General features: G+C 39.7%; 1 protein-coding gene across 1 annotated transcript in view; it reads right to left on the reverse strand.

The window, feature by feature from the left end:
• Positions 1-16,038, reverse strand: part of glceb (glucuronic acid epimerase b) — a 40,258-nt gene that overhangs the window by 9,312 nt on the left and 14,908 nt on the right. The window contains exons 2-3 of the mRNA XM_056754192.1: positions 11,711-11,825; positions 2,233-2,732 (exon numbers count right to left, since the gene is read on the reverse strand). Of these exons, the coding sequence (XP_056610170.1) occupies positions 2,233-2,722 (490 nt within the window). The 5' untranslated portion in view covers positions 2,723-2,732; positions 11,711-11,825. The remainder of the gene's footprint in view (positions 1-2,232; positions 2,733-11,710; positions 11,826-16,038) is intronic.

Below are 16,038 nucleotides of genomic sequence, written 5' to 3' on the forward strand. Positions count from 1 at the left end.
GTATCTTGTGAGGCACTCCACTGAGTTAAGATGGTAAAGATCTTGCAGTCAGTAAATGATGATGATGTGGTGTGGTGGTTTGAAAAGCATTCTTTTTTGGACTGAAGTATCGATCAGACCAACCTCATTCCAATACATCCTACGACCGGATTACTTCATTACCAAGTCTCATAAAGAACAGAATATAAAATGGCAAAAGGGACTGGGTGACGCTTTCATCGCTTTGGAGAGTACTGTAAAGCTTTGCGTTTTTTTATAGCTTCCATATGCTTATGGTTATCTGTCTGGTCACGGTTAACACAGAGGATAAGGGTTCAATCTCAAATGGAGGTGATCCAAGAACTGGAGTGTTGCTGGGATTAGAGTTCACTTCACTATCCCCACAATGCTTCTAGAAGGGCACTTAACCCCATCTGCTGAAGGACTGTCCTTGAAAAACGATAGAGATAAATAGAGAGAGAAAGGAAGATGGACAGACCGATAAAGAGATAGAGAATTCAAGAAACGGTTGAAAGAAATCTGTCATGCTATAGACACCGTGATGGATCACTGACACTGATAAAGACTTGGTTTCTGGACAGCTGAAGAACACAATTGAGAACAAAATGATGATCTTGTGCCCCTTCATGGAGGGAATGCTTCTTTGAAATGCTTGTCCTTGGAAATGAAATATGGAAATGTTTTAAATTTCTCTTCAGTTGACTTTGTACACATTGACATTCAATGGAAGACGCATGGGAATATGAGCATAAAATTATTCTCTGGTAGGATTAAGGTCATCAAATAAACTTTTGTGATGCAGTTGAATCAATCCCACTTTCATTTGCTTAATGTAAAGTCCATTTAGGAGACATTACTCACTAAGAGCCGAATGTTGATCACTTGAGCCTGGCTTCCAAAAAAGTCCTCTCGGACTGCACTAAATGACAATTAATGGACATTAACAAGTTGTGTTAGAGATGAGGCAGGTCAGTTTGCCTCTCACTCTCACTGACGTGGCACAATTTAGTGCTGCTTCATTGTGATGCATTTAATAGATTTCTGATAATGAGAAAGGAAGAAAATTGCGACACATTTTAAAGGGTCTGTAGTAATGGGTAAGCTAATCAAACAATTTGCATCCTTGCCGCTAGATTTCACTGACTGGACCTTTAAATAAACATTATACCAGAAAAGTTTGAAAGAAGAATTAGGGAATCTTCAGTGTAAAGTAGGGTTGATACATGATTTTCAAGAGAAAATTAATAATTTTCGGTCTCAGAAAATGTTATATTTAGATACGAAATATCGGTCAATATATCGGTTATCGGATTCCAATGTTCAAGAGTTATAGGTTTTCGGCCATAATTTACATATCGGTGCATCCCTAATAAATTTAGTTTATGAATTGTTATATTTTTCTTAAATATATGCATGTATGTGTATGTTTTTATGAATACAAAATTAATATGCACAGTACACAGACATATTTACATATTTTGTAAACACCGACTTTTATTTCGGATGCGATTAATCGCGTTTAATCATTTGACAACCCTAATTTTAACCATGTTTCACTGATTATGCACATCCATGTTCTGAGCTGTTGAACATCCCTTTCGAAGTCACGTATGTGGTGAGCTCAATATGAAAATGCAAGGGTGAGCCAACTTTCATCTCAACACGCAGTGCCACAATGACAGAGTTATGCATGTTGTGAATTCTGATGTTGTGTTCCCACCAAACGCGAATGAAGCACTAAGTTTAAGTGATTTACATGTTAAGTCAATGAAAAGACGCGATAGGACATCCTGTGGTGTGATTTGCACGAATGAGGTGGCGTGAATTGATCGTTTGACCAAAAATCTAAACTCTTGCGAAAATTCGCGCCGCGTTAACAAATCAGGAGCTTGCTCTAGTAGTGACATTGTTATGACGTAGCGAGCGAAGGCAGAAATCCGAAACAAAATGGAGGACAAAATCATTGTTTCTGTATGTGGATACTATGTGGATGATTTCTGCGCGCAGGTGGCGATTGGTGGGAACGCTCTATGAAGCTCTCAGACCCACAAAATCCAATCACAAGAGAGGTCAATGGAGGTTTATGCTAATGTGTCCCAGCTGACTATTTGTAACTGGACACCAGAGACAGATATCAGGTGTATACAGCGACAGAAAAAAAGAACACCACAACTACCAAGCAGTCATGATCGGAAGAGATCAATCAGAAGTAAAAGAGAAAAACCATCTCACCTTCCACACCACTGATGCACTTGACTCTTTCCCGCACCTCCACGTTATACCCTTCGAAGGACATAAAGACTCCACTGGGGTGGTAAGGCTCTCTCTGGGCGTATACTTTGGAGTAACTGTGCGAAAACTCGAATCGATCGTAGCCATCGTACTGTAGCACCTTCCCGTACACCTCAAAGTACTTCTCCATCCAGCTGAAGGGCAGGTACACCTCTGTGCCTTCTCGCCGGCCTTTAATGGTGACATCATCATTGATCAGGCAGTCAATCTCTTCATAGCGTACTCCGCCCACCACAGGTGGAGGTTCAGGGGGCTGCTGTGGATGGCTGTCTATTTTAGGGCTGGGAGGTGGCTGGGGGTGCCGAGGTAGGAAGCGAAGAGCCTTCTCGCTCGTGCATTTGTTCCACAGAAGAACCGTGAGCAGGGAGAGGAGAGCGCAGATCACTATCAGGGTTTTGTAGTGAACCCGGGCTGCTAGACAACGCATCATCGCTGCTTACCTATAACACACAAAACAAAGATACTTTAACATTCTATAACCATGGCAATGTTTTTCTTAATGAAATAGAAGCCACAATAAAGCACAATGACTCTCTCAACAACCATCAATGGCATTAGATTTAAACTGTGGCAGGTAATCTGTACTTTAGTTTGACTAAATGTTGTGCATATTAACACAGAATTAATCAGAGTTAAAAAGGTCTAGTCAATATTTTCCCCATACGTGAAAAAATCAAACTAAGTGTCAGAGAAATTCAATACCTGTCTGGGGAAATGTGTACACTGTGCGCAGTGCTGCTATGAATTTTGAGAGCTTTATACTAAACAAAGATGATCAATCCACAAACGCAATCAAAGCAAACAATGTCAAAACCATTTATTTCTTATTCTGCCATTTCTGAGTGTATTCAGACTTTCATCTTCATACATATTTTGTCATATTAAAGGGGTTATGAAAATATGGATCATGATTTATGTTGAACAGATCATGCGTCAGAAGCAGTAATCTATATTGTGCCAAATTTGCCAGCAGTGGCAGCAGTGACTAGCGGTCTACATAGCGTCTAATGCTCTTTTATGAGGGATAAACAGCGTAGAAAAAAATATTTCAATATTCTCTCTTTAAATAGCACTCGCTTGTGTGCTTCTGTACAACAGAGAGAAATCCCATTAGCTTTGTAAACTCGGCTCATAATGCAAATCAGCAGGCTCTCACTCATATCACATCATCTCTCTTTGGCACTTCATCTTACTTGCAAAAAATTAAATCAATAAACAGAAAGGCGCAGCTCTCCACTACAGCCAATTACTGCTGGGTTTGGCATGGAAAACACGCCAATGCCATCATTAGCAGTCCACACCACTTTGAAGCTGAAGCTAAGGCTAAGGTCAGCGGAGAGTGAAAACATATCAATTTTACAATGGACTCCATCCATCAACCCAAACTATGAGAGCCACAGACTTCATATATCACAACCTTACTAAAAAAAAACGCAGCAAAGACGTGACAAACGGCAGCAGTGCATCCACGCTTTAGGCCTCACCTGCATTATATATTAGGTTGAAGCCTTATTTCGCATAGTTCAACCTTGCAGATCAGAAAAGCACGCTGCTATGAAAGTTTAGGGTAACACAGTTGTCCTACTCCCTTCCTTCGGTTTAATGCCTAGCTCTGCTCTCCGTTTTTTTAATCTCTCTCCCTTTCATTTTGACTCGACTCTCCTTTGCCGACTCACTCTCTGCACCCTCCGTTCAGAGCCTGCAGAGCAGGCCGGCTTCTGAAAGATAAGCAGTTCATCTCATTTGCTGAGGCTATAAATAATGTGATCTTTTCGGCTTTAGCCGGGAGAGACAGAGTTCACATATTGTTACTCAGATTCAGGGGCGTGCTCGGAAAGCGTCATGTGAATTTGAAGGTGGGTCACCTGACTCAAGCCTCTTTGATGGAGCATCTGGATCGAGCAGGCCTCTGTGGCACAGAGTGCATCTGTTTACAGGGATAATTTGTATTCAAATCCACTAATATGCAGGAGATATGGCTGAGCTCGGTATAATCCAGAGATCCAACCAAAAACAGGAGGAACAAGGATGTAATCCCTTCACTGAACAAGTGGCACAGTGGACTTAAAGGAAGAGTACACCATGTCCTAGAGAGCATCATGCCATGTTAGATTTAAGGAAATGAGATTCTGTAGAGAGGGTTTAGGGCGGGTAATACGAGTCAGCGATGAATGCGGTTTTACAATGTGCCGTCCCCATAGCTACAGTAGCCGTATACACGTGAGAGCAGCTCCTTGGAGGAAAGCTGACTTATCATTAAATACGGTGCTCTCGAATACAGAATTTCAAAGCAAGCACATCTATCTCAAAAAATATATAACCATCAGAATACACACTAGATCGGAGTCATCGAGACGACCTGCTGACCACGCCCTGTCTGCATCCTCATCACGTTGATTCATGAGCTACCCTTTCATCTAATGGAGGCCGCTATTGATTTCTCCACATATTCTTCTCTTTACCTGGTTCAAGACCTTGATATCCACAGGAGTACACGCTGCTCTGCTACATGCGCATTTCACCAGGGATGAGTGGAACAAAAATCATCCGTCATGGTATGAGTAATACACAAAGTCAAAACTCTAAGATGATATATGAATATCACATCTGTTAATAAGTTCTTCTTCACAGAGTCTGTGTTTTAGTATAACTATGTAATAGTAATCAATTTCGATTTGCAAATGAATGCAATACAAAATTTCTACCTGTTGACACATTTCATCATACCAGCCTGTCCTAGGTGGCACCCATCCCAGCCTACGGTCTCCTGCTGGCACCTTGGGCTTGGGGAACAGTGGAATGTATTGTTAATACATGAAAGGCTGTCAGTGAAGGGGGTACAGGGCTGGCACAGGAGAGCCGGATGAAATGAATACCAAGCTTTCAGCTCATTTGTCACCACAACCCACACAGATCTGCTCCCGAGACCGCACGCCTGTCCTCCCTACTCAGGCCTGCCACAGGCTCTTCAACGCAACACCAGACAATGCCATAAAGAGCTGGAGCCCCCAGATGAATAAGTGGCGAGGGGATTTTTGTGGACAGTAGCACAAGTCACGGTTTTCACGATCAATAGGGATAATGAGAATGAAAGCACTAATTATTGGCTTTGGGTTTATGAAAATGTAAAACTGCAAATAAACTGTCAAATTTAACCCCAGGGTACTTGATAATGTGTATGTTTAATCCACTGTGAAACTTCTGTCAAAAATAAAAGGGTTGGTGACAAGGGATTAGCAGTGCAAGAAAATCTGGGGGCTGTTTGAGGAAAGTCAATAATGACTAAACCGTATCCATCTGCATTTGAAGTGACGTGCGCTTTAATAAAAAAAAACGCCAAAAAAAACCCACAGACTTCAAACGTGTCACATTGTGCATGTCAAGCCAAACAAATGAACGGAATTAATCTTTTATTTAGACACAAAAGGGTTTTGCATAAGAATAACAAGAAATCACCCCCTAGCTGAAATTGTAGATGCCATTTGCCCATGCATGCAAGCAACCAGCTGCACCAAATCATTGGATAAAAGGAAAAAAGACAATACAATAACTTTGTGTAAGAAATACATCAAGATCTATCAATGTTTCTGCTGAAGTTATATTGTGATTAAAGATTATAAAGCAAACTAACATGTAATAACAATATTTCTACGGCATTTATTAAAGGGGTCATATGGCACGAATACAAGTTTTTCTGTGTCTTTGGTGTGTTATAAGTTGCCAATGCATGTATTAGACACGTCAAATTGCTAAAATTAAAGTGTCAGAACAAAAGATGCATTCTATCTAAAAGCGAATGCGAACCCTGACCTGCCTGAAACGCCTCGTGTAACCACACCCCCACAAATCTACCTCAGTTCGTGGAAGCATTTTACTAAGTCCGCCCAAATGTAGACTCAACTAAGGTGTGCGTACTTGTAAATCTCAACGTATCCTCACCGCCACAGCCATGTCGCGGAGACGCTGTGTGAAAGACAAACAACGACTCTTTGTTTGCCATGCCAAAAGATGAAACGACTAAAAACAAACTGTTTTTACAACAGAAAAAGTACAATCCGAATGTTCAAGTTTGTGCAGCGCATTTCACCGATGTGGGAGAGAGATTAAGACCAGCTATGCGCTAAAGCGTTGGTTTTAAAAGTGGGGCCATTCCAACCATTCCAACTTCGCTGGCGCTTCAGATTAGCAGCCTGTAAGTATATTTTCATTGTAAAAGACTTTATTACGGACTAACGCGAGTTGAGTTTGACGTGTGATCTTCAAATGAAGACACGTGCACAACGTGAAAAAAAGACAACATAAATCCTAATAATGTTCCAACTAGAAGCAGCAAATGTCGTGCTTATAATGGGATTTATTGTCTTTGTTGAGTTGCGACGAGAGGTGATGTAACACTGGTTGATCAAGTGTAAAAGCGCTCGCGTTATTTAGTATGTTACCATTCCCTGCTGTAATGCAAGCTTTTTTCTATCTCACACAAACTCTGTATGATGTATATGGTTCTTTGTTTATAGTCTTTATTACGTCGTATATAAAAAGTAAAACAGTAAGCTATAGTTTTAACAATTTAACATAATAATTTTTCATTAAACCTTACCAATCCTTTACATCCTGCTCAAGTTGCGCTGGAAAAGTTACATTTACATTTAGGCATTTGGCAGACGCTTTTATCCAAAGCGACTTACATTGCTTTTATCCTAAACATCTTACATAGGTATTTGCAATCCCCTGGGATCGAACCCACAACCTTGCGTTGTTAACGCAATGCTCTAACCACTGAGCTACAGGAAAGCTTGGAAAGTTGATGTATCTGCTTGATCATCTTCATTTTTACGTATCAGAGTCAGCTCAAATTGATAGAAGGAAGTCACGGTGACATTTTATCAGCTGTCTATCTGTAAAATTGCTTGGGAACATGATGTTCGTAATATGGTAAGAGGAGTTACATATCCCTTACACTCTTGCAGTATTCGACCAATCTCTACGCACTGGTTAACTTGCCAATCATAGCACACCTCAGTATTCAGAGCGATGAGCTTTGAAAAAAACAGCGGGTTTCAGAGAGGCGTGGCAAAGAGGAGATACAAAACTTTCAAGATGTGTGGAAAATACAGCGATTTTTAACCTTAAATTGTGTATAGACATTACATTACATAAAAAAAACCATAATATTCGTTTTAGCCGTGTCATTTGACCCCTTTAAACTTATTTCATGTTAATTTTACTAATACATTTTTTAAATCAAACGGTGTAACTTTTAACATTGGTTAATGTAAAGAACATGAACGAACATGAATAATTGTGTAACATTAACAAGGCTTGATACATGATGAAAACTAAATTGCTCAGTGTTAGTTCATGTTAGTTAATGCATTTGCTAATCTTAACAAATGTTCTTCCGAGGCTGCCTAGCAAGAACGGTCACCACGAGAACACAAGTCAATTATTTTCGTTATTGGAATTGGGAAACGGCCATAGTCTGACCTGCCAGTAGCAGAAGAAATAGCACAGACCTACTGTCCTCTGGGCAGAACCGAGACGCAGACCATGTGTTGGAGCTCAGCTCTAACTAAACTCCTGACAGTTGCACTCCTCTGACACAAGTGATCAGGTGCGGCATGAATCATGGGCAATCGACAGCTTCAAATAGAGCTCACTGACTTTTCACTCACACAAGACCTGGCAGATAAAGGAGGAGTGGAAATGAATGAAAATAATAAACGGATAATATGAAAACACACTGATGGCCTCTTCTTTTTGAAAACACTACATTATTAAGCTCATTAGAGAGAAAGAAATTGCAGACTGGGCTACTGTGCCTACTAGAACCCATCAGAGGGATTCCCCCCATGGAACAGATGCAGTCCATAATAAGGACCGTTGACAGGCTAATAGAACTGCATTGGATGTAATTTAGTCCAATTCTCATTAGAAAGGGAGCGCAAGAGAACTCCCATATCAACAAAACGGCAGTTATGGAAAACGTGTGCAAAAACATCACTAGAGGTCAGATTATAAAATTACTGTTTAATTTGTCGCTGTGATATTACAAGCAAGAGGCTCAAGTGCAGCACAACTTTATTTCGGGTTTAATGTGGTAGTGCTACAGATCTGATTTACAACAGGACAGGTGGCTTCAGCAAGGCGATCAAAGAGCAGGTGTTGAAAGATCTCATCCAGGCGGAAAAACACTATTGAATCCACACATCTGTAATTAAACAACACTACCATAAAGTTAATAGCAGAAAAGAGGCCAGAAAAAAACATCTACACAGAAATAACAGTATCTGTAGTACAGCAGCACAAAAAGACACTAATGGATTTCACATTTTTAAAATGTATTTGTTGGACTTGTGCAGAGCAGTGAACACACAGAGACCTACACACAGGTTCAGTGGTAACATCTGACCGGTTTTCCACCTCACTGGTGTTGTGACATGTCTCATTCGGTTTGGTTCTTTGCACATTATGTGAAGGGCAGCCAATACCATGGGGAGCCATGCTGAGAGATAATATATCATATAAATTTACAAATATGCATTTTGCAGTCAATTGGATTGGATGCATGAGAAGTAAACAGTTTTTTAACCAATCTATGAATTTCCTGGAAATCTAACCCACAGGGGGGGGCACGGTGGCTTAGTGGTTAGCACGTTCGCCTCACACCTCCAGGGTTGGGGGTTTGATTCCCGCTTCCGACTTGTGTGTGTGGAGTTTGCATGTTCTCCCCATGCCTCGGGGGGTTTCCTCCGGGTACTCCGGTTTCCTCCCCTGGTCCAAAGACATGCATGGTAGGTTAATTGGCATCTCTGGAAAAATTGTCCGTAGGGTGTGAGTGCGTGAGTGAATGAGTGAGTGTGTGTGCCCTGCGATGGGTTGGCACTCCATCCAGGGTGTATCCTGCCTTGATGCCCGATGACTCCTGAGATAGGCGCAGGCTCCCCGTGACCCGAGGTAGTTCGGATAAGCGGTAGAAAATGGATGGATGGATGGATGGATCTAACCCACAACCCTAGCTTTGCTTGATGACAGCAGACCAAATACAAACTTTTCATCTTATTAAAGCCTGGTTATTACAGACATAACGATGAAAGCATGAGTAAAATTAACACTACTTATTATTAAGGCTGTGAAGCGATTACATTTTTTTATATAATTAATTACATGATGTTGCAAATAATTAATCGCCGCTTAATAACAAATCGCATTTGGGGCCAAAATATGATCTAAAACTATAATAAGACAATACAGAAAGTAGCTTTAGGTGTTCAGAAGCTAAAATGGCCATAATTTTGGTTGTTTTTTCAGAAGCTGAATTATTATAATTAAAGACCAAAAACAGTTTGATTACTAACATTCTTAAGAAATATCTTCATTTTCTCCAAAGAAATACTAATTCAAGTTTGAATCGACATAAGGGTAAGTAAATATAAATAAGCAGCATTTTCTGGGTTCAAACTATCACCAATTTATTAGTTTTGTTATTATTGAACTTTTTTATTACAATACAGTTCAAATTCTTTGAAGAATTGAAAACTGCCAGTAGGTGGCTGTAAATGCCATTAATTCATCAGATTCACTGGTGACTCTTGAATGAGCAACTGAGTAATTGATTCACCCAATTAATTCGCTCAAGAAACGTATTCATTCATAAACGAAACCACACTGTGTGTTCCTCTAACACCTCTACTAACACCTCTCCTGAGCCTTTATATTGTTATATAAATTTGTTGAAAAATTAGGAAAACAGACAATGTTGTCTATGAAATATATCTTAAAATGATTTTCATATTTAATTAACTGTTGAATAAAATCAACATGACATGTCCACTCATAGTTTTCTGGACAAAAATAGCACTACTATTGCTTTAAATGCTTTAACGCGTTTATTTCCCGTAATACTTTATAATTAACATCTTAAATGCACAGCCCTACTTATTATAAGGCATTGAAAAAAATTTCAACCGACCAAACCAAATTTACTGGCAATGCCCTATTTAAATAAGTGCTAGGCAATAAAAATCTCTTCCTGCAGTGGGTCAGGAGAAATTCCTTTGAAGCTAATTCCCCTCATCCAATTCATCAGCAGTCAGGGGATTATAGCTGTTATATTACCAAAAATTTTACGATCTAATGGCCAACAAGGGATTAAACACTTCTTATCAAATGAAGGAGGAAGCAAACTATTTGACAGAGGCATTACGACCCAAACGGTTCACAAACATCCCTATGGAAAATATACTATAGTCACCTACTGTATAAAGGCGCCCTGACTGACAGTGATTTGCAGTGACAAAGCAACCGGATGACATTCATTTGAAGAAATGCTGGTAATTTCCAGAAACATAAGTGACGTCGACCGTTGCTGAACTTTATGCAAATGAGCAGCAATGATGCAGCAATTACCAAGAGCCTGGCAAGACAGGCAAAACAAAAGTAGGCCAAACTAAAAAATATGTACCCAATGAAACTGTCTAGAAACACAACACACAACTGAATCCATAGCATTTTAAAAGCATAATATGTGTGTATTGACTTCTATGAGAGTTTTAATTATTTCAATACAGTCTCACACCTGCATCAAAAGAATCTTGTGATGATGCTGAATTAATTTTTTAAGTAGTTCAAATCTGTTCTCCGAACCCGCCAGACGATAAAAAAAAATGAAATTCTGTATGTGTATTCTTAGTTACAACATTCTGGCTTTTAAGTTAGTGGAAACGGATGCACCAGCGGCCAACAACATAGAGACTCAGGAATCTGTGATTTAATCACTGAATGGGACTTCATGGATTGAGAAAAGATAAAGCTCAGATCAGGCTAAAGTAGATGAAGCATGTAAAAAAGGACAGAGAGCTCTCTCTGAATGACGGCAGATTCATTATAGTCTCCTGCATGGACGACTTGACAAGATTTGAGGCATAAGCTTAATTTAGACCCCAACATCCAGCCTAAATACTTCACTTATTACACTCATTGACAAATACAAAGTAAGAAAAGTCCTTTTCTCCATCAACTTGTGGCTAAGTCTACCTCTATGCAGAATTGCTTGTTCCGTAGCTTAGAGCTGCGGTAGTAAATTAAACTTGTTGGTGATGAATGTATCCAAAACGTGGACAACACTGTAGAGATTTAGGGCCAGGCTGACTAAACATGGCAAAATAGCACAAGAGCGCAATTTTCAAAAAAAAACGCTGTTGGTAGTGGAAATGTCTGCGGGTGATTTAATAACAAGGCGCACATTAAAAAACACAAGTGCAATATCTCAAATCCCACAATGACTAACGCAATCTACTATAAGTAAATCTAGACCACAGAAGAAAGAGACATCCAGATTTTGAACCAGATGAGAGTGAATAAATGATGGAGAACCATCCCTTTAAAGTTTGTATCAAACAGGACTGATTCTTGTTCTTACCCAGCTCCATTCACTGGAGAATGTATGACTGTGCCGTCATTACGCTCTATGCCATAGTTTAGGTCCCCTGCACAGTTTCATTAAATGCTTTCCTTTTCAGAGTAGTCCGTCATACCTGAAACAGAAGCAGAAAAGAGGAATTAGTCAAGGTGAACTGTGGGAACAGGGGAGAGATTTAGCAAAAATGTGAACAATATATTTTCTTACAACTCTTCTTTCCAAGCATGCTTTCCAAACCTATTTTCTGCAACTTGATGACCAAGTTATCACTGAGCCCTTATCTCTACTAGGATGGTGGCAGGATTTTAGATAGCATCTATTAACAACATCAAAGCCTGTTTTGCTCATTGCAGTTTGGTTGATGCCATACCTTTGCCTCACTTTGATAAAACATCTGATTATTAACAGCAAAGGCTAGATTCCAAAAGACATAGGCCATACAAACTACAGATTAAATGGTTAGTTTCCCAAAAAATCTAATTCCGTCATTTTTGGTGTTCCTTACACATGAATGGAAATTTGATATTTTGTGTCAGTACAATGGAAGTTAATAAGAAAAAATGATATTTAGCACGAAATTTTCTTCAAAATGTTCATTTTTGGATGACTATCCGTGCTATCAGATGTCAGTTAATTATCTTATTGGCAGTGTGATTTGGTTGAGGCTGTTTTGCTGTAGGACATGAAGATGAGCTCAAACCTATTCTAATTGAGCAGTTATCAATGAATAAAATATGTTGCACAAGAATGAAATTGCCTTGGCGCAACTGGGCCTGGGCGTCGAGTACAGTTTCACGTCAAGGCATGTTGACTTACAGGCTTTAAATAGACCATAAATGATGGAGGAGAAACAAATACATATTAGTAATTGCACTCATGATGAATTTACAGGCTTGTCGACAACCCAGTCATTAATGTAGTGACGATCCATCAGCCGCAGTGTGAGGAGAGTGACTGCGGCTTCTTGCCCCACAATTAATCTCCACCATAACGGTCTTCTCGCACCCGAGGAGAGGCTTGTTAAATTAAAAACTGCACTAAATCACACTGCGAAGAGGGTATCGATCTTTTTTTATAAAATGGATATTGACGAAGCGCTTAAATCAGATATAAGCAAGTTTATAAAATTCCGTGGGATACAAGCCTCATTGACAAGGACCCCATTCGTCACAATGTGACAATATTATGAGGAATGAAAAGAATAGTACAGCGGTGGAATTATTAGACAAGTGTGGATAATTGATGATTCAGAAAAGCGGGCCTTCAAAAAAAGCCAACACAAATTCAACCTGCTTGCAAGGTAAACCAGCTGAAAGCAATCACTAAACAGACGTTTAATTTTTTTTATAGATGTACTAAACATTACGACAATGGAGAAAGGTAATGCTGGTGCTTGACATCTTGTTTAACAACTGAGAGACAGTTATTTTATTGAAAGGTCTAAAAAAACCTCAGACATAGACTATTCAAAATATCTTCTTTTGTGTTCTGCAGAAGAAAGAAAGACATTTTTTATTCACCGTAAATGATTACAGAATTTTCATTTTTGGGTAGACTATCACTTTAAGCCACCGTTTCATCTACACACAAACACTTACTTATCAAACAGTCCATGCCTGTGCGCAAACACAAACACTGTTATAAGCCTAAAGTGCTTTGAAATACCCTTGGTCACTGTACATGTGTTTTTTTTATTTTTGCGGGAGAAACATCAATACATATGGCGAGTAGCACCAGCACACCGTACCGGATACCACCGTGTTGTTTTGGCTATGCTCGTGCGACTGATAACGTAATGCAAGTTCCATCTTGCAGTTTGCACAGAAACGATAATAGTGCAGTTTTCAAAAACTTGCACTTTGAAAAACCATTTCAAAAGTTTGTGTTTTCAGCCCCCAGAGGGCCATTGTCGTGTAAACGTACAACCAAAACGCATACATTTTTTTCTGTTTTCAGTTTAAAAAGGCATTGTGTAAATGGTCTCTAAGAAACAAGAGATAAATAGACGAGAGAGAGAGAGACAGTGAAAGAGAGACTTTCTTTATGTGGCAGTTCCCTAATGTCAAGTTCTTTCATTGGATTGTCCTCGTAGACTGAAGTTTTACTAAATACAGCCACTATCACACTTCTACATGCACACACTCACACACACAAGCTTACAAAGTGAGACAAGTAAAAACCTAATGGAATTAGCTTGAAACAAATCTCAAATGAAGGTCGAGTGGAAGAGGGCTTAGAAGAGACAAAGAAAAACCGAGTGGATTTTAAGGACGACTTTAAAAGAAAAGAGATACTGAAACAGGGAAAAGTTGCTTTCTAACAGTACAAATCAGTGAGGCAATTGATTTTTCCTTGTGTAGAGGAAACTCATTCCACTTCCTGCTGCATTATCTCTCAACATACCATTACAGACTCCATCAGAAGCTCTCATACTCTAATCAGACCAGACAAAACAAAAGATTCACTGGACAGAGAAAGACATTCTACTTGAGAAAGAAAAATGCCAACACAGGATGTCCTCCACAAAACTTACTGCGATTGTGATTTTTTTTGCAAGTTCACATTGTGCATGTTTTTGGAGTCCATTGAAAGAGAGTATTGAGCCAGTGCACAAACACATTTAGAGTAAATCATCTCACACTTCACCTCCCCTTCAGTAATGGAGGTTTTTCAGCTTCAGATGAGAGCATGATAAAGGGAGAGAAGCTGAACGACTTTGAGAGGGGCACTTGATAAAGTATGGTCAGTTGTCAGACCTGCACTTGAAAGAATAACATTCTTTGCTTAAAGCAGGCTGCAGATGGACAAGTACGTTTGAATATCTGACTGGGCAGAGTCCGAAAGCATTGAGAACAAATACAGTTGAAAACAGAGAAAAGAACCCTCTGTTATTTTCTGCACCCCTGTGTCTACGACAAAATATTGAAAATACAGACTGAGCGGGACAAAAGCTACAAAATCAACATCAAGTGTATAAAAAAGGATAAAGACCTATTTGTTTGACCCCTGTGGACACGCATACAGGGCCCCAGCACTTTTTTGTGGCCCTTAAATGGCCTGTGTGATCTGGAAGACCCTCCTCCAGTCGGGGCCTCTTGTGGTGGAAATGCGACCCTCTCAGTCACAGTGGATTATGGGAACAAAGACAAGCAGAGAGTTTGAGTGTCGCAGCAGGGAGGATGTGTGGGGCCTGTCACAGCCTCCAGGGATATAGCGCACTCCAGTAAAATTCTGTCTCTCGAACGAGCTTTGCATACATTCTCTCACAATCTCTGCGCAGTCTCCATGGGATTCTCAGTCTGTCTTCACGGTTTTACAGTGCTGGCTCTCGTCATCTCCATCCTCGATCTGGATCGAAGGCCTGTGACACCTCAGCAGCTGCTTCATGACTGCTTCCCTGCAGAGTGTTTCCACCTAAATATATCTCATTTTCAGCAGCTCTCTCTCTTCCTCGCACCTTCACTCTTTCATTCATCCACCACTTTCTCAAACAGCAGTTGCGAGAAACACTCATCTCCTCAATGTTGGGGCTAGCAATGGTAAATCAGGCATCTACGAGGAATCCATGGATGCATTTATTTTCCCGTCTCATCTTATACAAATGTCACACTGCCGGGTTAAACAAAGGTTCAAAGCAATTCACACGAACAGCAAACCAATTCACATATTAAAAGAGATCTTTTCTGAAATCGCACTCTGAACTGAACACCCAAGGCTTTCTCCTGAAAGCTTCCGTTATGTACACAAGTCCATTCAAATAGCAACACTGAAGGGATCTCTCTTGGCTTGCTCCCAGACATAATCACTGTTGCTACAGCAAAGCCGAGCTGCAGGACGCTAAAAGCCCATCTGCACCAAGAGCATTACAAACATTTGACAAATGTGACACTAGGGCTCGGCGGTATGACCAAAAATTTTTATAATGGTGTTTTCCAGATTTATACCGGTTTCCCAGTATATGGCGGTATTTTTTAAACCAGATTTTCTACTGATTGAGAGAGGAAATAGTGCTTTTGATTGCAGTTATGATAGGGGATATTATAGAATGGCATTTTATGTCAAAGTTTAGAATTCTTTAACAAGTGAATATCACGCAAAGGTAACTTGTATACATAATATTTAAGCAAATAAAAAGAATCCAAGGCTTGAAATTAACTTTTTTCCTTTAACTTCAAGAGTTAGAAGCATCCACCCAAAAATGTATAGTTGAAAACAAAATAGTAACAATTGTACCATTAAAGCATGCATGTGATGTCTGTTGTGTTTTATATAGTCACAATGGATTCGTGATTTCCTGAAATAATATTTTTTTATCATAAAACAAAGGC

This window comes from Triplophysa dalaica, chromosome 1 (assembly GCF_015846415.1).
Source record: "Triplophysa dalaica isolate WHDGS20190420 chromosome 1, ASM1584641v1, whole genome shotgun sequence".
Taxonomy (NCBI): Eukaryota; Metazoa; Chordata; class Actinopteri; order Cypriniformes; family Nemacheilidae; genus Triplophysa; species Triplophysa dalaica.